The sequence below is a fragment of the Bos mutus genome, chromosome 18 (genome assembly GCF_027580195.1).
Source record: "Bos mutus isolate GX-2022 chromosome 18, NWIPB_WYAK_1.1, whole genome shotgun sequence".
NCBI lineage: Eukaryota > Metazoa > Chordata > Mammalia > Artiodactyla > Bovidae > Bos > Bos mutus.
The window spans coordinates 43,585,900-43,606,910 of record NC_091634.1 but is presented as its reverse complement, the minus strand read 5'-3'; the positions used below and the strand labels follow the sequence as shown (position 1 = coordinate 43,606,910).

At 51.5% G+C, this 21,011-nt stretch overlaps 1 protein-coding gene across 1 annotated transcript in view; it reads left to right on the top strand.

Annotated features, from left to right (window-relative positions):
• Positions 1–12,954, top strand: part of NKD1 (NKD inhibitor of WNT signaling pathway 1) — a 95,495-nt gene extending 82,541 nt beyond the window's left edge. The window contains exons 7-10 of the mRNA XM_005902636.3: positions 4,767–4,914; positions 5,421–5,505; positions 6,807–6,934; positions 7,735–12,954. Coding sequence (XP_005902698.1) covers positions 4,767–4,914; positions 5,421–5,505; positions 6,807–6,934; positions 7,735–8,327 — 954 coding nt within the window. The 3' untranslated portion in view covers positions 8,328–12,954. The remainder of the gene's footprint in view (positions 1–4,766; positions 4,915–5,420; positions 5,506–6,806; positions 6,935–7,734) is intronic.
• Positions 12,955–21,011: the final 8,057 nt, after the last annotated feature.

The following is a 21,011-nucleotide window of genomic DNA, read 5'->3' as shown; positions in this document are numbered from 1 at the left end:
CCTGGAGGAGGGCATGGCAACCCACTCCAGTATTCTTGCCTGGAGAATCCCATGGAAAGAGGAGCCTGGCGGGCTACAGTGCATAGGGTTGCAAAGAGTTGGATAAAACTGAAGTGACTTAGCACATGCACGTGAATGAGATGGGCTGGAGTGACCAGAGAAGCCTCCTGGAGGAGGTGACATGGGCACTGAGCCCTGCAGGTGCCAAACTTGGGGAGAGCCCCAGGCTGGGGAGAATGAGAGCACCAGGGTGTTTAAGGACCCAGAGGAGACTGGTGCAATGGCTGCTTATCTGGAAAGACAGGGCTGCAGCCAGGAGCCAGCACGACATGTCGTGTGGGGCCTCAGAGGCCGCAGCTGGCAACCTGACTTCTATTCAGGTGTTAAGGGAAGCCAGGGGAGGGCTTATTTAGGCTGGCGCATGATCTCGTCTGAGTTACTACTGATGATTGTTGCCTCTGTTTGCCTGGGCCTTGAGATCCTCCTTTCTGCCTCCTTGTTGCCTTTTCAGCCCAGTTTCTCTCTGACATCCGCTCCCTCCCCAGGAGGCCCAGGTGTGTGGCCTGTAACAGATCTGCAGAGACCCGAGAGGAGCATGGCTGGCTCCACGCCCGTCTCTCGCCCAGCACCAGAGGGCCTCAGGGTGCTCCCAGGGAGAATTGAAACTTTGCTATCTTATCTCCCTGTCCCGGTTCAGGGCTCAGTATTTTCTTCTCTGTAAATAGTGCAGGAGAAGCTGCCAGAGGAGAGACCCGGGTGAAAAAAGGCCACCTCTTCCTCAGGCTATGGTTTAGGGGATGTTAGAACAGATTGGAGGAAAAGCTGTGAGTGAATTTCAATCATTCAGGATTCTTTGGGTGTCAGTGACAGAATCCCAGTACAAACTACTGTAAGTTTAAAAAAAAAAAAAAAGGGAGAGAGAGAGGACCATTTTGGCTCATGTAACTGAAAATTCAGTCCACGGGCACTGACTTCAGGCATGGCTGGATCCAGAGGCTCAGTGTCTTCAGGACTAGCTGTTCTTCATGGTTCTTTCCTCTGTGTTCCTTCATTATCAACAGTCTCTCCCGTTGGCAAGATAATGACTGATAGTTTCAATCTATACCCCAGCCTGTCTGCAGCTCTCCCAAATTCAGAATGTCACGTGGAGCTCCACAGCTGAATGTGACCGGCTTTGATTGAGTGACATGACTGGTGCAGAATCATTTTGGCCATAAGCTTGTGATGCGTTTAATGGCTGATTCTGAGTACATGTGCTCATTCTGGAGTCAAGGGAAAGTTGACACACGAGTCACATGGAATGAAAAATGGAATGGATTTGGATCACAAAATAAAATCAAGGGTCTGTTATTTGGGGAAGGGAATGGATTCTGAGCAGGCAAAGCTCCCAGGGAGACCTGAGTATTTGGAAGCAGCAGAGACTCTTCCTGGTTTGGGACCCTGGGGACATGGGAGATGATTTAGGTGAGACTACCCCACACACACACACACCAAGTCCCCTCCAGCTATCACGCTGTTTGTGCGGGGTCATTGTGTTTTCAGATTGAGAAGCTCCTGTTCCTCCCTCTGCGCCCTACCCCACCACCCCACTCCCAGGTTGTTTGGGAATGGACTCATTATCTTCACAGGAGAATGCATCCCAGGCTTGAAGCCTGGGTAACAGAAATGCATGGAGGTGGCAATTCAAGGGAAGGCCAGACTGGGCTTCTCAGGGGTGTGGTGGCCTTTCACCTCTCCTAACACATGCAGTGGCCCCTGGTAGCCACCCTCTTCCTTTCTGGTTCAGAAGAGACTGAGGGAGTCTCAGGAGTTGACCATAAAAGGGTTTGCCCCCCACCTCGGAGGCCTTACGAAACCTTGCAGGCAGACACTGCTTTCTCATTCTTCATTCTGCTATTCTTCACCCCCTGCTCACATGAGGCATAGCAAGGATGTGAAGATTTCCAAGGAGGGTGCCCCAGCCCAGTTGCAGGGAGAGCCTTCACTGGTGTCTGTCTCCTGCCAAGCAGCAAGGAGGTTGGCTCCCAGTCCGGGGAGGACCCAGCCTGGTGTTTCCCCCGACTTATTTTTAGCTCTAAAGCCACTCCTCAAATCTGGCTATAAATACCCCTTCCCTCCACACTCTCTGGCCGTCAGCATGCTCGTTCCTGCGCTGGGACATTCAGACTCCCACCTCACTGCAACCAGTCTACAGCTGGCATCTGGGCCAGCTTCCCAACTCAGAAGAAAGTACCTGTTCATCCTTCAGGTGTTCATTTGTACAATAAATAGTCACAGGCATCTACTCCTCTGTGCTGGACTCTGTGTAATGAACAGGGCTGGTTTTCCAGCTGGGACTACCAAAGCACCCTTGTTCCTGCACCTTGAATCATCTGGGACCCTCGGGGATGGCATTCCAGGGCCCCAGGCCTGGTGTGTGATGCTTTAGGCAATTATGTTGATGGACCTCACTTTCCTCATCTGTAAAATAGAGATAATGATGCCACCTTCATGGGCTTCCTAAGGTGATGAGAGAGGGTGGGCAATTGTGGTGGTGCAGAGCAGCTTAAGGGAAAGAGAAGAAGAAAGAGGGGGTCCTCTGTGGGCCTTGCTAGAATTGCTGGGATGCCCAGTCAGCCAGCAAGTGAGAGGCTGGAGCCCAGGTCTCAAACTGGCAGCCCCCAGCAACCCCAATGTAGCCCCCAGGTGTTCCAGCCCAGCACAGGTAACAAAAGCAAAAATAGATGAATTGGACTACATCAAAATTAAATGCTTCTGTGCATCAAAGGACACAATCAGCAGAATGAAAGGCAACCTACAGAATAGGGGAAATATCCGCGAATCAAGTGTCTGAGAAGGAATTAATATCCAGGATATATAAAGACCTCCTACAACGCAACAACAAGCAGCTTGATTAAAAAATGGGCAGAGACTAACTAGACATTTCTCCAAACAAGATATACAAATAGCTGATAAGTGCATGAAAGGATATTCAACATCACTAATCATGAGGGAAATACAAGTCAAGACCACAATGAGATATTACCTCACAGTCAGAATGGCTGTTATCAAAAGGACAAAAAATAACAAGTGTTGGTGAGAATGTGGAGAAAAGGGAATCCCTGTGCACTGCTGGTGGGATTGTAAATTGGCTCAGCACTATGGAAAATAGTATGGAGTTTTCTCAAAAGAATTAAACATAGAATTACCATATAACCCAGAAATTCCACTTTTGGGTATATACCCCAAAGACATGAAAGCAGATTCTCTAAGAGATAATTGTACATATCCATGTTCATGGCAGCATTATTCACAATAGCCAAAAGGTGGGCACAAACTCCATTGTCCATTGATGCTGCTGCTAAGTCGCTTCAGTCGTGCCCGACTCTGTGTGGCCCCATAGACTGCAGCCTACCAGGCTCCTCTATCCATGGGATTCTCCAGGCAAGAGTACTGGAGCGGGGTGCCATTGCCTTCTCTGGTCCATTGATGAATGAATAATGAATGGGTAGGCAAAATGTGACATATCCATACAATAAAATATTATTCAGCCTTAAAAAGGAGGGAAATTCTGACCCAACATGGGTGAACCTCAAAGACATTATGCTAAGTGAGAGAAGCCAATCACAAAAAGACAAGTACTCCATGAGTCCACTTATATGAGGCATCTACAGTAGTCAGATTCATAGAGACAGAAATAAAATGGGGGCTGCCAGGGGCTAAGGGCAGAGGAAACCGAGGTGGAAAAAAAAAATTAGTTGCCGGTATCGAAGGTTCTGAAAATGTAACAGGAGATTCTGGATTTCTGGCTTCTCTGGGATGACTGTCAGCCAGCATTGTCACAAGTAGCTGAGTTGGGTGGCTGCCACCTCCCGTGGGTGGGGATGTACCCAGTTGGCCCCACCACCTCTGGTCATCGGTCCACCTACTGCAGAGCCATGGCAGTGCTTGGTGTCACCTCTGCCTAAAGGCTTATGGGTGAGGGGGCCACAGGGGGCTGAGTCCATCTGTATTCATGAAGAGTCTCTGGGCAGAAGAGTCTGTGAGCCTACCCTATAGAGGGCAAATACCTTTTCTAGAGGTTTCCAACATCATTTAAAGCATGAAGCCTCCCCTCAGACCAAGGACCTTAGGCAGATGTGGTGGGTGGGACCTACTGGGGGCACCTGGTCCCCCCTCCATCCCCCAACCCTAAGGATTGGAGAGCCCTGTTCTGATTGAGGGGGTAACTGAGGTCTAGAGAGAAGAGGAGTTTTGGTCAAGTTCTCACAAAAGAGTTTATCTTTAAGGACGCATCCACTTTTCTATTTTTCATTGAGAAAGTGCTCATCAGATCAGAAGCAGATGCTGCTGATGCTCACAGCCACAGTATCTGAGCCCCTCCTCTCAGTTTACCTGTTAAATAGTGCCCAGCAGAAGAGCTTTCTCTGTTGCCTGGGAGATGGCTTAGCACTGGCAGGACATCCTGGAAGTCCAGAGGATGTAGAATCCCTGGGGCAACTCTGCACCCTCGAGGCATGAGCTTTCTGAAGCAACTTCCATTCAGTGCCTCCGTGGGCCCAGGTGCCACTGAGCCCCGCTGCCCACCGTCCTTCCTGTGCATTCAGGTCATTCACCCGCCCTCTCCCTCACTCTTGCTTCTGGTCCTGGTGAGCCTCTGACATCCTAGATTTTGCCTGAGGCTGGGCTTTGGGGGAACTGGGGAGGTTTCCGCCTTTCAGGCTCCACCGCCCCTCTGAATCCTCTGTTTTAAATGCACGTGGTTTTCTGCTTCCCTCCCCATCCAGGACATCACCAGCCTGCTGCATACCATCTACGAGGTGGTCGATTCCTCCGTCAACCACTCCCCAACGTCGAGCAAGACGCTGCGGGTCAAGCTCACAGTGGCCCCCGATGGGAGCCAGAGCAAGAAGAGCATCGTCCTCAATCACCCCGGTGAGGGCTGGTAGGCCATGCTAGCCATGGGGTTGGTCCACTCCCAGCTCTCAGGGAGGCTCAGAGCCCACATCGGGGGAGTGCGGGGGGTGGGGGGTGGGGAGCCTAGGGCTTTTCCTGTGAGCTGCTCTGTGGACAAGTGGAGTTTGAGCAGGTCCTTGAAGGACCAGGGTTTGGATACGGAAGGAGTTCTAGAGATGGAAGGCCCTGGGTTAGCAAAGTGCTGGAGGTGGGCCTGGGCGTGGGGAGGGTGGTCGAGTGCGCCGAGCCTCGAAGGTGGCTACGGGGTCTGGGAGGAGGTGAGTCGGGGAAGGAGTTAAGCCAGGCACGTAGCTGCAAGACCCCTCTATTTAGTCCTGGCTCGGAGAACCCTCCCCACAGAGCTGTCGTGAAGCTCCTGTGGGCCAGTTTTTAAGGACTGTGTGCTAGGCAGCCTGGGAAGGGCCGGGAGGTGGGTGGGCACAGGAGCGAGCTGCTCACCCATCTGTTTTTCGGATGGGACTCAGACCTGCAGAGTGCCAGACCCAGAGCCGAGACCAAGCCCGCTGAGGAGCTGCGAAGCTGGGAGAAGAAGCAGCGGGCCCTCCTCAGGTAAGGCGGTCCCAAGCATGGGTTGAGCACCAGCTGTGTACCAGCTTCTAAGGGATTTGAAGCAGGAGGCTGCAGTCTGCATCCTCCTGGGGCGGGAAGTTGGGGTGGGGGTGGGGGGGTGTGACTTAAGAGGACAGGTTCACAAATCAAGCTCAGTTTTCCAAAATACCTAAATGTAGGTCTGCGTTGCTTCATCCAAAATGCCGTGGGCCAGATTTGTTTTGGAATTTGGCGTTTGTTGAGTTTTAGAAAGGTGCTCCCACCGTATTTCTGTTTGAGGTCTGAGCAGCAACCCAGGATTTAGCACAGAAATATTTTTGCAGGGACATGTATATATATTCACGCTAAGTGAGATAAAGACTATAGCTACCTTCACATCTGTTTAGAGCAAGCTTGGCTGCCAAACGAGTTATGGAAAATCTTTGTTTTGGGGCGTTTTGGATTTCAGAAATGTGGATAAAGGATTCTAAGACTGCAATTAGCTTTCACCTGTTGTTTTTCTTTAACTGCAAGGAAGGAAGTAAAGGGAGGGAGGGATGAAAAGAGACTGAGTAAAGAAAAGTGTTGAGGTAAACAGTAATATAATGTAACAGTAACGTGGGAGGCATGAAGATGTATCAATATCTACTGTGTATGTGGAAAGGAAATGACTGGGATTTGAGAAATAGTAGCACAGGGGGAAGAGAGAAGGTGGGGTCCAAGCAGGGACACAGCATGGTGTGAGGAGAGGGCTAGGAATCAGGGGTGCCCAGGCTGGCTACAGATGTGGGAGGCTGTCCTAAGGGGAGCAGGGAGGAGGCAAGCTAGCATGGGCAGATCACAGAGACCCTTGAAGGGGAGGGCAGGGAGCCCAGAATCCTGCAGTGGGGAAAACGTCACGCCCACCACACACACACACACACACACACACCCCTTACACACACACACACACTGGGAAGGCCCATGCTGGATTTGGAGCAGGTGATGGAGTTTGCTGACCTCAACTCCAGTGGCTTGGGGGCCTCTGTTCTCCCCAACCCCTGGGGAGCCAGGCGGACATTGGGGACACACAGTTTGAAGCCTGGCTCTGGACCATCTTTTTGATCAGTTACTCTCTCCTTTGCTTTGGCCCAGGGAGGCTAGGCAGGGGAGGAAAAGGAGGGCCAGAGTACTAAAGTGGTCTCTCCCTACCCCGCTCCCAAGACCCAGACCAAAATTAACAGAGGGTCCAGAAATGCTTGTCTCGTGACTTCCCAGGAGCTTTGTGGGACCTCTCCCACTGTGAGGCCAGGGCCCACCCTCTCACTTGCCTTCCCCGAAAGGTTCCAGGGTGACAGCCATCTGGAGCAGTCCGGCTGCTACCACCATTGCGTGGATGAGAACACTGAGAGGAGAAACCACTACTTAGATCTCGCCGGGATAGAAAACTACACGTCCCAGTTTGGGCCTGGTAAGGGAGCGCCTTCACTTGAGTGGGTGGCCAGGGGAGGGCGTGGCCGGGCGGGCAGGTGCGGGTGAAGGTGTTCACTGGCTCCCTGGGCTGGGGGGAGGCGTAGCTTTTACTAGAGTGATTTGAGTCTTCTTCGAGGAGACGATCTTGAAAACTTTTGAGAGATTAAAGTAATACATGTACGAAGTTGAACAAAATCAAATATTATCCAAGGGTTTCTAATTCAGTGAAAACAGCAGTTCAGTGCTGCACTCTAACCCGCCCCGACCCAGTTCCCCTCTCTTCCAGTGAGGACCCCGGGCTTGGTTAAGCAAAACACCACTCTGTCTTTATAAGCCCTTGACATCTTGGCTCTTGCTATGATAAATGAAGACGCAGCCCACTTAATTTCACTCCCCTCGGCGCCCTTCTCCCCCTCCTCCTGTGTTTAATTCCTCTCTGGGTTACCTCTGTAAGTAAAGGAACATGCTCATAGATTTTCTTCGTGCCCCGGTGGCCTTAGACAGTTAACAGTGTCTCTGTCTCCTCTCTTTTCAAACTCTCAGAAGGAGAATTAATTATTTTTAAAGACCTAACAAAGAAACAGTTTTTTCCCCACTTAGCAGATGGCAAAGTTCCATTCGAGAAAACTCTCCTCCAAGACAGGGAGGAGCCAGCAGTGGGTGGGGAGTGGGAGCTCTGATAAGGAACAGCTGCCTCTCTCCCTATGGGAGAACTGGGGGTGCGGGTGATTTCTGGGGCATCCTGCGACACCAGCACACAGTAGGTGCTCACTAAACGTCTGTTGCGTTGACTCCTAGGCTCCCCGTCAGTGGCCCAGAAGTCAGAACTGCCCCCTCGCGCCTCCAACCCTACTCGATCTCGCTCCCACGAGCCGGAAGCCATCCACGTCCCACACCGCAAGCCCCAGGGCGCGGACCCTGGCTCCTTCCACTTTCTTGACGCCCCCTTCGCCAAGGCCTCGGAGGTCCAGCAGCGGCTCCGGGGCGGCACCCAGGACGGGAGCAAGCACTTTGTGAGGTCCCCCAAGGCCCAGGGCAAGAGCGTGGGTGTGGGCCACGTGGCCAGAGGGGCGCGAAGCAAGCCCCCCGGGGGACCCGCGGTCCCTGCGCTGGCCCCCTCGGCCCACCTGGCCGCCAGCCCTGCCCTCCTCCCCACCCTGGCGCCCCTCGGGCACCGGAAGCACAAGCACCGCGCCAAGGAGAGCCAGCAAGGGTGCCGGGGCCTGCAGGCGCCGCTGGCCGTGGGTGGCACCGTCGTGGGGCGGGACCACCTGAGGGAGCTGCCCGCCGTGGTGGTGTACGAGAGCCAGGCCGGCCAGGCGGTCCAGAGACACGAACATCACCACCACCACGAACACCACCACCATTACCATCACTTCTACCAGACATAGAGACGTAGAGCCCCGTCCCCTGCCCTGCCGCACCATATGAAGGACCCCCCCCAGCCCCCAAGGCATTATTATTCTATTAATTATTGTTATTATGACGACTATTGTTTATTAATAATTATTGTTACTCCACTAATATTCAGCTAGCCTCCATGTAGAAGATATATGGAAACACAGAACTAAACTTTTATTTATATGTTGTGGGGACTGCATAACTTACCCAAGAAGTGACTGTGGGTTTGGAAGTGGCCTGCAGTGGCAGAGGCTCCCTGGGGCTCGGGAGCTGCCATTGTCCACGCTGGGCCATCCCACACCCTTCCCTTCCCCGACCCCCCACGCCCAGCCCCACCCCCGGAGCCCTCGGCCAGAGCCCTGCCCGACTCCAGAAGAACACCCTCACCTGGCCGGGCTTCCAGAGACCCTCGAAATCTCCGAGAAGATAAACAGCTGCTACCTCTTAGTATGATTCGGATTTTATTTTGCCCTTAACTGATTGTAATGTGCTACAAGGGATTTCAGCGGACTGCGCGACCTTCCCGGCTGTTGTGTTTTGATGTCCCAACCTAGAAACCTTAGCTGTCCTTTCTGGAGTTAACCTTTCACACCTTTCCAGTGGGATCATGCCCCCTGCCCCAAACCAGCCCCATCGTTCCTGCCTTGCGCAACGTGAAAATACATTTCTCCTTTTTCTCTCCTCCTCCTCCTCTCTTCTTTAGAAAGATACACACACATATTTAAAGACTGCCCCTGAAACCAGCCTTCTCACTTTGGAAACCTCTGGAGAGGGAACTAACCACATAAACAAGTGTGGTTTTCCAAGATCAGGCAATTGTGTGTTGTCGGTTGTGAATGTGGAAACCTCATGTCCTGCCATTGGCAAATATATACATACCTACGCGATTCTCTAACAGAGCTTCCTGTATCTGTAGATAGATGCCATCTGTCCATTTCTATGTATCTTTCTATAAATATACACTCTCAGGTACCTTTTCTGGTGTGCAGAAATTGGTGCTTTGCTTCTCAAGACACATCCAAAGTCCAGAAGTGACTCTGTGTCTGCCTCCCTGTGGGGCTGCTGTTCATTAAATGCCCCTTGCCTCTCATCAGGGGGTCCTTTCTCAAGGTTGAGGATCTGATAGGTTTTGGAGAGGACTGTGGGATTATGGAGGTGTGGAGGGAAATGGGAACAGTGGCCAGAGTTGGGACCCTGGAGCAGTGTCCTCTGTAGAAAAGAATTTTGACTGAGACCTGGGGAGGCCAGGAAAAGGACCCGTGTCAACTAGTCAGGGACCCTGTGAAAACCGGTGACACACACATCCTAATTGGATAATGGAGTGAGCTTAATCTGAAGGAGGGCATGGCAACCCACTCCAGTATTCTTGTCTGGAGAATCCCATGGACAGAGGAGCCTGGCAGGCTATAGTCTATAGGGTCGCAAACAGTCAGACACGAATGAAGCGACTGAGCGTGAGTACGTGAGCTTAACAAAGGGAATATCTACATAGTGTGGGCAAGCCTCTTAAAAGAGTAAAAGAGCATACGCTGGCACTCTGGGTGCCACTCCTACCCCTGGAGTGGAGGGTGTGGGGGTGGGGGGGTCATCGTCGGCAGACAGAGGGGTGGGGGCACCCGAAGGAGCCATGGCCTTTTCTGGAAGGATGCAGCCAGCCTGTGGGGACCCTCCAGGGAAACGACTTCTGGACCTTTCTCTCTTGTCCTCCTGTGTCCTGCTGAGGCCTCCTCGGCTGAAGCCACCAGGAACCAGAGAGCAAGGGAGTTACTGATGGGGGTCACACGGGCATTCTTTCAGGAAAGAGGAGAGTGGAGGGTGAATCTGGGAGCACACAGGAAGAAAAAGTGGCTCCAGCTGCCTGCCTTTCTGCTACTTGGTCTCCCAGCAGGGACCCTTTTCCAGAGCCTCTGGTGTTGGTTTACTGGGGTTGGTAAGGAGTAATTTTTTTTTTTTTTTTTTTTGTAAGGAGTAATTTTTGAAGATAGTGTGCAGAGTTGTTGTCACCAGATTAATTTTATTACTTACTGGCATACCTGGAACTGGACTAGTATAGTTAATCCTTGTGACAACCAGTGAGTTTTGAGGCGGCCAGGAGAAGCTCAGGGAGTACAACAGGCTCAGAGAGGTTGAGTAACTCTCTTGAGAACACACAGCAAGTGGCAGAGGTGGGATTCTAGTCTTTCTCAGGACCCCTTAACCAGTGGATCTGGGCTTCTCATGTTTGGGGCTGTGGGCTGCTCTCAGGCAGGAACCAACTGAAACTGATAGGAATGTAACCAAACCAGGGAAGGTAGGGAGGGAGCTGGCTTTGAGATGACAGGCTATGAATGCAGCTGCGACTCCCTGGTTCTTCTTGCTCCGTTTCTGGAGGTATACTTCCACTGACATGCTTTGCCATGGTGCGGGTGCTGTTGGCACCCACGATGCAAAAGGATTTTCCACTAGGACAAGCCCAGGGAAGGACTCTGATTGGCTGGGTTTGGAGCCAGTACCCATCCCTGGACCAGTCACTGTGGCCCCCCGGAGTCATATGTCTAACCTGTGGAGGGGGTGGGGTCTGTGCCAGAAGAAGGAAGAAGAGGGATACTGAGCAGACAGTGGATCACGCCCCAGGCCCAGAACTGCTGCAGCCATGGGAATGAGCCAGGCACTGGGTCCAGCAGGGAGCCTCTCTGTGGTCTGGTGGCTTTAGAGTGTTTCCTCAGCCTCTGAGAGGAGGTCCATGCCGTCTCCCCCAGCCCCACACCTGTCAGGGTTCTATTATTTCTTGGTACCTGGAATTTACCTAACTTAAAAAACAAAAAAGAGCTGTAACGTGCACATGTAGAATATTCAAACAGTACACAACAGTGCACACGAAGAAGCACACAGCCCTCTGACTTCCCTGATCCCAGCTTCCTGGTGCCTTTTGAGTGTGCCGTGGTGGTGTGAGCACAGATGTTGGTTCCTAGCTGCCTGGGTTCAAATCCTGACTCCCTCCCTCTGTAGTTATGTGTGTTTCTCAAGCCTCAGCTTCCCATTTATGAAGGGGAATCATAAGAGACCTACCCCACAGATTTGTTGTGAGAATTCATCGATTTTAAAACAGCTCCTGGCCCACAGGAACACTATGAGAGTGTCACTGACAGTTTTTATAAAAATAAATACACTTAAATGAGATATCTCCCCATTTAAATTCTGTTATTTTTTTAAGACTGTTTTTTCAGAGCCGTTTTAGATTTACAACAGAATTGAGAGGCAGGTTCTGAGACTTCCTATATACACTTTCTCTGCTTCGTGTATCGCCTTCCCTATTGTCAACATCACTCAACAGATGGTACTTTTTTTTTTTTCTTTTTTTTGCCACAGATGAACATATCTTGACGCATCATAATCCACACTTTATGTTGGGGCTCACTCTTGGTGTTGTGCATTCACTGGGTTTGAACACATGTATAATGATGTGTGAGCTTCCCAGGTGGCGCTAGTGGTAAAGAACTTGCCTGCCAATGCCAGAGACTAAGAGATGCATGTTCGATCCCCGGGTCGGGAAGATCCCCTGGAAGAGTCTGTGGCAACCATTCCAGTTTCCTGCCTAGAGAATCCCATGGACAGAGGAGCCTGATGGGCTACAGTCCAAAGGGTCGCAGAGTCGGACACTACTGAAGTGACTTGGCACGCACACACACACGTAATGATGTGTTTCCATCACTATAATATTGTACGGAGTATTTTCACTACCCTTAACATGCTCCATGCCCTGTTTATTCATCCCTCCCCTACCCCCCCATCTTACTATTTTAAAAAATACTTCTAACAAACTTTGAAACAGAAAACTGTGTAACAGTAACCGTGAGGCTCACTACCCAGATTTTACAAATGCTGACATTTTGCAATATTTATTTCAGATCTATTTTCAAGAAAGAAAACACTGCAGTTACCACTTAATCCTCTTCCCACCACACCCTTTTATTTTTACCCAAGGAGTAGCATAGTATTCATACTTAGGCCCTTTTCCTCTCTGACCTAATGTATTTGGAGAGCTCCCTGTGTCCATCACAGAGCTCTGCCCGCTCCTCTCCGACAGCTGCTCAAGCCGTCTCTTGCTCTGAGGCACTGTCATCCCCGCCGAGGCTTGCCCGGCTTGTCTGGTGCCCACCAGCTGGACCCCTGGCACCTGGAGTGCCAATGCTGATCTGCTGAGTTCAAGAGCCTGCGATTCGATGTTGATCGATTGTGAATGAGCTCTAAAAGAAGTGGTACCCAGTCATTGGCAGCTAAAGGAAGAAGAGAAAGGGAGGAAAGAGAGGGAAGGCGAGAAGAGAAGGAAGGAATGGAAGGATGAAAGCGTGGTCAACCATGCTTCTTGGTGGGGTTGTGAGCATTTTCCTGCAGGCTAGTGGGGGTGAGTTTTGTCCTGCAGGCAAATCTGCAGGAACTGCTCTAGCTCCCCAGATCCTGAGCTTTGAGGGCCAGACCTTCCCTGGGGTCTACAGACCCATATACGCAAAACTCCAGGTGCTCGGTCGCTAGGATGCCCGGTTCTGCTGATCTGTCCCTGACACCAGGGATGTCTGGCTTAGGCAGCCAACTAAGCTGAGGCTCTAGTTACCCAGGAAGCACGAGGGGTCGGGGAGGGGGTGGGCGGGGGGTGGAGGGGCCCGTGCACTTCACACTCAGCAGTGCCAATTACAGTTTCTGGCAAAGGAAACAGCCAGGAGCAGTTGCTTTGACTCTCCCCCACCCCCACTCCCATCCCACCTTTTCCTCAGCGTTCAGATGTCAAATCATTACAGGGCCAGAGGGAAGGCAACCTTGGAGGTCGCAGGAGGGGGGGAAGGCTGCCTGCACTAATAACCGGCTTCTGTGAGGCCTGTCAGCGCTCTTGGGAATGAAAGGGGACCCCTGAGCTGTGCTCCGTGCCAGCGGGCTGTGGAACCCCACCCCCCACCGCCCTCCCCTCCTCTCGGAAGACGGGAATTCACCAGCACATACTAGGGACTGCAGGCCCCAAGGACCCCAAGGCAGCCTTGCCCCTTGCCTTTGTCCAGTCCAGCCCCAGTACCCACCCTCCCAGCTCCTGCCTTTGCTCCCCCAGGCATGGGACAAGCCCCAGTATCACCCCTTCTCCCCACGTGTACATGGCTGTGTTTTGCAGAACCAATACAGGTGGTTCAGACAAACGCTTTATTGACTCCTAAGAGCTGTGTATTAGCTTCCCAGTAGGCTCAGACAGTAAAGAATCTGCTTGCAGTGCAGGAGACCCAGGTTTGATCTCTGGGTCAGGAAGATCTCCTGGAGAAGGGAATGGCAACCCACTCCAGTATTCTTGCCTGGAGAATTCCATGGACAGAGGATCCTGGCAGGCTACAGTCCTTGGGGTCACAAAGAGTCGGACACGACTGAGCGACTAACACACACAAGCAAGTATTCCATCATTGCATTATATTATTTCAAAAGCTGCGTATTGACTCTCGAATGCTGTATAAGGGCACCCTTCTCCAACCACTGAAGCTTTATCACTTCTTACCGTCATGTCCCTTGTTTGGGGTTCTGATCTTATTCTTGGCCCTGTCACCTTCTTGCAAAGCAGCAGACCTTTGAACCTGACCCCTGTCCTGTGGGGCTCATGCCCTTGAATGATTCTGATTAATGTATGTCCCTGCCAAGGGTTTTGTGCACCCCTACCTTGCTTTAGTGTGAGAAGAGGGAATGGGTGTGAGGTCCATCTCCTTGTAGCAGAAGGAGACCTCAGAGGTGGAGGAAATGGTAGAGGCCTGCCTAGACTCCCCATCTCCCCCCTGACTGCCCCAGAGCTTTCCTCTCCCTTCCATTTTCTCTCCATAAAGTAGGAGCATTGTGGTGCGTCCAGTTCACGTGCCTGGTGGAGACAAGAGGGTCTCTACCTCGACGGAGACCCTCCAGACTTGACTTTGGCCTAGACCAGCCTGTGGGGGAGGGGGCTGGGAACAGGCAGGGATGGAATGCTCACAACAGGAAATTCTCATCCTATGAGTCCTTCAGAATCACCTGGGGAGATTTTGAAATTCTGGTGCCTGGGCCCCACCTCTGATGGTGTAGATTCCTTGGCCTGGGTACCAAGGTGTTCTGAGTTCTTGGGCAGATAGGCTAAGAATCCAGATGACCTCCTTTGAGAGCCGTACCTAACTTCGGGGGCCATAAGAATCTCCCAGGGAGCGTGTTAATGCAGAGACTCAGGCCCACCCCCCGAGACTGTGATTCTGTGGGCCTGGGGCTGGGTGCAGGGATTGGTGCTTTTAACAAGCACCCACCTCAGGACAAGACGTGGCAGCTGGGCCCGCAGACTAGTGTGAGGAGCCCAGGGCCTTGGCACAAGCAGGGTGGAACTCCGGTGGCTCAGCCTTAAGGAGTGTGTGCCCTGAGGTGTAAGGGAGACAGAAAGAGCGCCCCACACTCCTGCCCCACCCAGAACCTCCAGAAAGCCTCATGATGTTGGAGCATGTGGCCATGACCATGCCAGAGGACACAAATGGAGAATTTAATATCTCTCCCGTAGGTGTGAGTTGAGCTCCTTTCCTATCTGCTTTGCCATTCAGGCCTTCAATAACCTACCACCCTCCCCCTCATAAAACTTCAGGCACCAAAGAACCAGATTTGGCGGAAGTCAAGGCATGTGCTCCGACTAGGGTGTATCCACAGTAACCCCAGGTGTGGGGATCCCGTGTTCCCCTTCCTCCCTTGGCTCTTTAGGGAGATGCCTGTTGGCCCTTCCCAGTCTTCCTGCTGTGCTTTGAGGCCCTGGCTCCCTGGAGAGGCACTTGTGCAGGTGGTCAAAGCCAGCCTTGGGGAGGCAGAGGCTCCATGTGACCATCTACTGTGCTGCTTTGCCATGCTGCAGACCGGGGCTTGGTTCCCAAGCATACAGGTGCCCTATCGTACCTCTACCAGGCCTACTTTGGCTTGCTGGGTGGAGTTGAGGAGGTGACTGGGTTTAGTAGCCAGACCACAGAACGCAGGCTTGGGGTCTCAGCTCAGATGGGCAGGACAGCCCAGGGTGGAGGGTATGAATATTGGAGTCAGGCAGACCGGAATTGAGTCCTGGTCCTGCTACTTCCCAGCTGTGCCACCTTGGACAAGGGCGCAGCCTCTCTGTGCCTCAGTTTCCTTCTCTGTGAAAGGGAGAGTGTTTGTCGCTTAGTCATGCCCAACTCTGCAAACCCATGGGCTGTATAGCCCACCAGGCTCTTCTGTTGATGGGATTTTCCAGGAAAGAATACTGGAGTGAATAGCCATTCCCTCCTCCAGGGGATCTTCCTGACCCGGAGATTGAACCCAGGTCTCCAGCATTGCAGGCAGATTCCTTACTGACTGAACCACTAGGGAAGCCCTTCGTTCTCTGCAACACGGGGCTAATCAGAGTACCCAGCTCACTGGGCTGTGGTGAGTATCAGATTAAACGATCTGATGGGCCTGAAGCATTCAGCTCACAGTTGGGCACAGAGCAGGCCCTTGGGAAATGGCAGCTACTGTTCTGGGAATCTGACCCCATAGGGCTTGTGGGGAAGGAGGTGCAGTCCTGACTGCTGACAGCCCCACTCCCACCCCAGCTGCAGAGCCCCTGGTCAGTGGTGGCAGCGTGCCACCTCCTACCTGCCTAGTTAATTTTCCCTTCTACCTTCAGTGAATTCACTCCATTCCCTCCAGATCCAACCTGCAGTATGAACTTGGGCAAGCCCAGCCCACTGTGGGCCAGCAATCCCAAATGTGCATGAGATTGCCCATATGGCTCTGATAAACTGGGCCTGGGGGTAGCAGCTCTGCCCTCCCAAAAAGATGGGGCAGTGGTTGGGACTGGCAGCCTGAAAGTCATGCCCAGCAACTTCTTGCCCCTGGTGAGGAGTGAGGGAGCCCCAAGAACAGTCCTTGGCTGCCCTGCATCTGGGTCTCTCCTTATCCCTCCAGGATCTGGTCTAGCCTCCTGGGACCAGGCTCTGCACCCTAGGATTACAAGGAGGCTAAATGGCCATATCAGTCAATTATGGAGCGCTCATTGTATGTTCAACCTGCGTTTGCTGACGTCCTTAGAATAGCCTTGTGTGGAAGCCAAGGAGGAGACCAAGTTACATTTCAGCCAAGTGACTTGGCAGGGTCACAGGTAGTGTGTGGCAGGATTAAACATAGTGTGACACCTGTGCATGGGGACAAGCTGTTTGTTATTCAACCCTCCCTTGCCAGGAGCCTGTGGGCATGAACAAAAATTAGCAAAGACCAGTCCTCCCATTCCTCTGCCCTCAGCCCAGCCAATTCCAGGGAAATGTGAGTGAAGGGAAGGTCTGGGAGGTGGGGCTGCTGGCCTAGCCCGAGCTCTCCACTGCAGCAGGGTGGTACCCATGCTCTCCGGGTGCCCTTCCATCCCTTCATTCATAGCACTGATCACATTTGTAATTGCATCTGAGCCTCGTTATTTGCGCCATTTTACTCTCAGTAAAGTCATTGCAAACACTGATTTAGCCAATACTGAACCACTGATCTTGGAGAAATATCGGGTTAGGTTCCTGCGAGCCTCTGATCACATTTCCATCAACTCTGTTTTGTATGTGTTTCTGTTTAAAGACACCAGGTTTATTCTACCATGTTGATTTGTTACCACTGAACTCAGGGCCCAGAGCCACCATAACCTGTGCCTGAATGAAGCTTGTCTAGCACATGTATTTTCAAGATTTTTTTGATGTGGATTTTTTTAAAGCCTCGATTGAATTTGTGACACCACTGCTTCTATTGTTTACATTTTGGTTTTTTGGCTGCAAGGCATGTGAGATCTTAGCTCCCCGACTAGAGATGGAACCCGCACCTCCTGTACTGGAAGGTGAAGTCTTAACCACTGGCCTACCTGGAAAGTCCGTAGCACACATGTTTTCTCCATAAGGCACATCGCAACCTTCTTGCTCATTGGACCACTAGTCAGCCCTTCAGCCATCGCTAACACAAAGCACAAAAATGCAGAAAGTGCAGTGCTGAGCAGGCCATGGAAAGAACATGTTTATAACATGAGAGCTGAAACGGAAAGGCCGTGTTGCCTTGTTTGATGTCAGCTGACAACGTGCACATCTAATGGCTCATTTTTCAGATTTTTCACTGCTCTGCGCAAGAGCACGGATGACCATGAAAGCGCCATGGGTATTGATTTTGAGGTTCTGAATAAATTTTAGTGAGCAGGCGAATTCAGGAAGAATCTGTGAATAATCAGGATCGACTGTAGAAGCTTGTTTGTGCCTCTGATTATTTGGTTAACATCTGTTTCCACTAAAGCACTATCTTGTTCACCAAAGATTATTTTGTAATCCCAAAGGCCCAGCAAAGATAGGTGCTTGTTAAATATCCGCCGAGCGCCTGAACCATAGCACGTTCCTGGCCTGCCCACCCGGCCCCAGGCCAGACCTCGCAGGCCTGCTCTTGGCACTCAACACATCTCTGTAGTTTGGATTCATAAAGACAACCAGGCGGGGGACACCCATTCACAGGGTCCTGCTCAGGCTCCTTGACATGCTGATTCTGCCTCCAGGAAGGGGTAGCAGCCTCTGGACAGACTGAAACCCAGGGATGTGCAGGGGATGTTCTGGGTGCTGGGGAGCAGAGAGGCAGCACCACTGGCAGCTTGGCCTATGGGCTCCCAGCACAGACCAGGGGCAGGAGTCCTGGGTGACTCTGAGTGGGTCAGTCCCCTGGCCAGATCCTCTTCTGATAGGGCAGGTGCTTGGCCATCTTAACAGAGGTCACCCGGTTCCATTTCCTCTGGCTCTGTTCTCAAAAAGCAGCATCTGATTGTGATTTGTTCAGAAATTCCTAGCCAGAATACCAGAATATTCTAATGTGGTCCACGTGACCTCTCTCCCCTTCCTCTTCCCTCTCTCCTTCTTTCATGGTGGAGAAAGAATCTATCATTTGAGGACCTCGCTGGGTCTCGCTGTGCAGTTTAGTTACTGCAAGTCAGTCTCTGGGGTCAGACCACCCCCTGGTGACAGGGAGCTCCCAAAATCGAAACTGGTCCCAGCAAAGGGTGACCCAAACCTGGTTCTCACTGCTCAGAGAGGTCCTTCTCAGGTCCAGCTGGCTTTTCCCTGGACCACACCTGTCTCAAGTTCATCTCCAGTTTCCTTGATCCATTTAATACTCTCAAATATTCACTGGTCAACCGCTATATGTCAGGAACCACGCTCAGCAGGAAATAAATCAGGCCTCCCTGCCTCCCTTCAGAGAGCTTTCAGTCTGGTAAGGAGAAAGCTGTCACACCAAACAATCACATTGTTATTAACTGTGATAACTTCTGGGGAGGCAGGTGAGGGAATAACAGAGGGGATCTGATTGCGAATGGGGCTTGGAGAGGAAGACCTCTGCAGGAAGCCACATTAGGTGGGGACCTCAAGGAGGAGGAGGAATGAGCCGGGTGAAAGCTAGATGAAATAGCTCGAGCAAAGGGCCTGAGGTGAGGGAGAGGGCAGGCCATTGGAGCTGTGTGAGAAGCTGAGCACAGACAGCAAACAGGAGGGGACTGCAGAATGTGACCATCTGTCCACTTGGTGGAGAAGGAACCAGAAACAGTAGCCTAGAGAGGAAGCGCTTGTCAGAGGAGACAAGGGCCTGTTGGATGCACGTGGCTTATGACATTATCACTCATGAAAGTGCTAGGGATCCATTTCTTTGTCTACACCCGGGCTCAGCAACACCTTCCCTGATGCGGAACAACATCTTAAATGTGAGAAGGAACAGAAGTAAAGTTGGAAAGAACAAGAGGGCAAAGACAGAGAGAGACAGAGGTCTCACTTTCCTCTTTCTGGTAATTGCTGAATTGGCGCTCATGAAGGCAGAAAAGGAATGGCTGACTTATGTCCCTCTGCCAGGAGAGGGGAAAGAAGGGAGGCATGATATTGACTTAAACGTGGGGGATTTAAAAGGCCCCTATGTTCCCACTTTGTGCTTTGCTGCTAACAGACAGCCTGGGACCTTTGAAGTCAGTCTGGCCCAGTGGGGAGCGGGCTTCTGTGGAGACTAGATGCTAACAGGGGCGGGGGAAGGGGACCAGGGGGCGGCCGAAACTCTATTAGGCATGCTCTAGCAAAAAGAAAGGCAAATCCAATGATAATGTACATCTGTTTCAGGGAATTTATAAGCTTTGAACATTTTTTATGGGCAGATAAGTGGGTCCTTTTCTTACCATAACTTAGAACTTCAAAGCTGGGTGTGTGGATAATGCAAATTGCTGAAATATGAGATTTTCCCTACAAAGAGGTTTCCAAAAAAGACGAGGAAGAGAAAAAAAGAGACAGAGAGAGAGAGAACGAAGGCTAATTGATGCCACAGTCTTTTATGTATATGGCAAAAACGGGACAAAAATTGATTTTTATGAACTAAGAAATTGATGGGAGAGATAGGGAGAGGGGGAGGAGGCCACAAGGCAGGTACGGGGGGCAGGTACGGGGGCTGAGATGGGATCAGGCCAGTTGGCCTAGGCTCTGGGTCAGACTTGGGGACACGACCCCTCCCTCTAGGAGCCCTCATTCTTAAGGGGGAAGATAAGACAAATAGACACAAGGGCACTTCGGAGCCATCCAAGGCAGTGTCAGCCCAGGGCCTGCCTGATCCATCCAAAGTCCAAGGGGGCTCAGGACATAGTAGAGACTGGAGGCCTGAAAATCAGGGAAGGCTTCCTGGAAGAGAGTGGCTCAGTAGGGCCCTAAACCTAACCCTTCTGGGGGCAGGCGGAGTGAGATTCTAGATGGCAAAACAGCTGCATCAGGATATCCCTGAATGATGCTTCTGCTGCTCAGCCCCCACCACACTCAGCCCTCGGCGCCTTTCTTGTCTCCCTCGCCTCCACCCCCAGCAGCTAGCCTGTGGGCTCTTTGAAGGCAAGGGCAAAACAATAAATGCTTGTTGAGTGAACGCAATCAGTGAATGAGTGGCATTCAGAGCCAACAGCTCCCTCGTTTCAGTATTTCACATATATGGTGGAAGATTCAGACTGGAAGGGAAGAAGGGGATGTGCTTTGGTCCTTATAGTTGACCCCAATATCCTTTCTGTCTCTTGGTGATTAGTCTAAGCCAGTCTTTTTTTTTATTATTTTTTTAAATACGCTTTGGTTTTAATATGGACAACATAACCAAAAAATTTTTGAGCTTGTAACGTTGTTCTTTAAGCATTATACCTTTGGGCTCTTCTTCTTTTCTTGCTTCATCTTCTTTTCTTCTCCCTCTACTATCCCATCCCCATTCCTCCTCTTCCTCTTCCCCCTCCTCCATCTTTTCAAGAAGTTCACAGAAGTAGGAGGTCTTCTCTATTAACTGTATTGGTCTCAGCCAGTCTTGGTAAAGCCATTATCCCCTTTGCCAGTGATTGGTTCAGGATAGGTCACATGACCCTATTCTGGCCAATAAGACTTGAAGGGAAATCTGTTGAGGGGCTGTAAGATGTCTGGGTGGTAGCCATCTTGCCACCAGCTTGAGGATCACAGAGCAGACATGGGGGAGAACCTGGGCCCTAGAGGAGGAAGTCACTGAACTACCACTTGTGGGGTACCCAGTGGCTACTTATCATCTGTACTCTGGTTGTTTGACTTTTCTCAGGAGAAGATCTTGAGATGAAGATTTGAGGGCAAGCTGTTTATTTTGAGGCAATCTGGAAAGTGCTGGAGGGGTGTGAGGAGGGAGACAGGGAA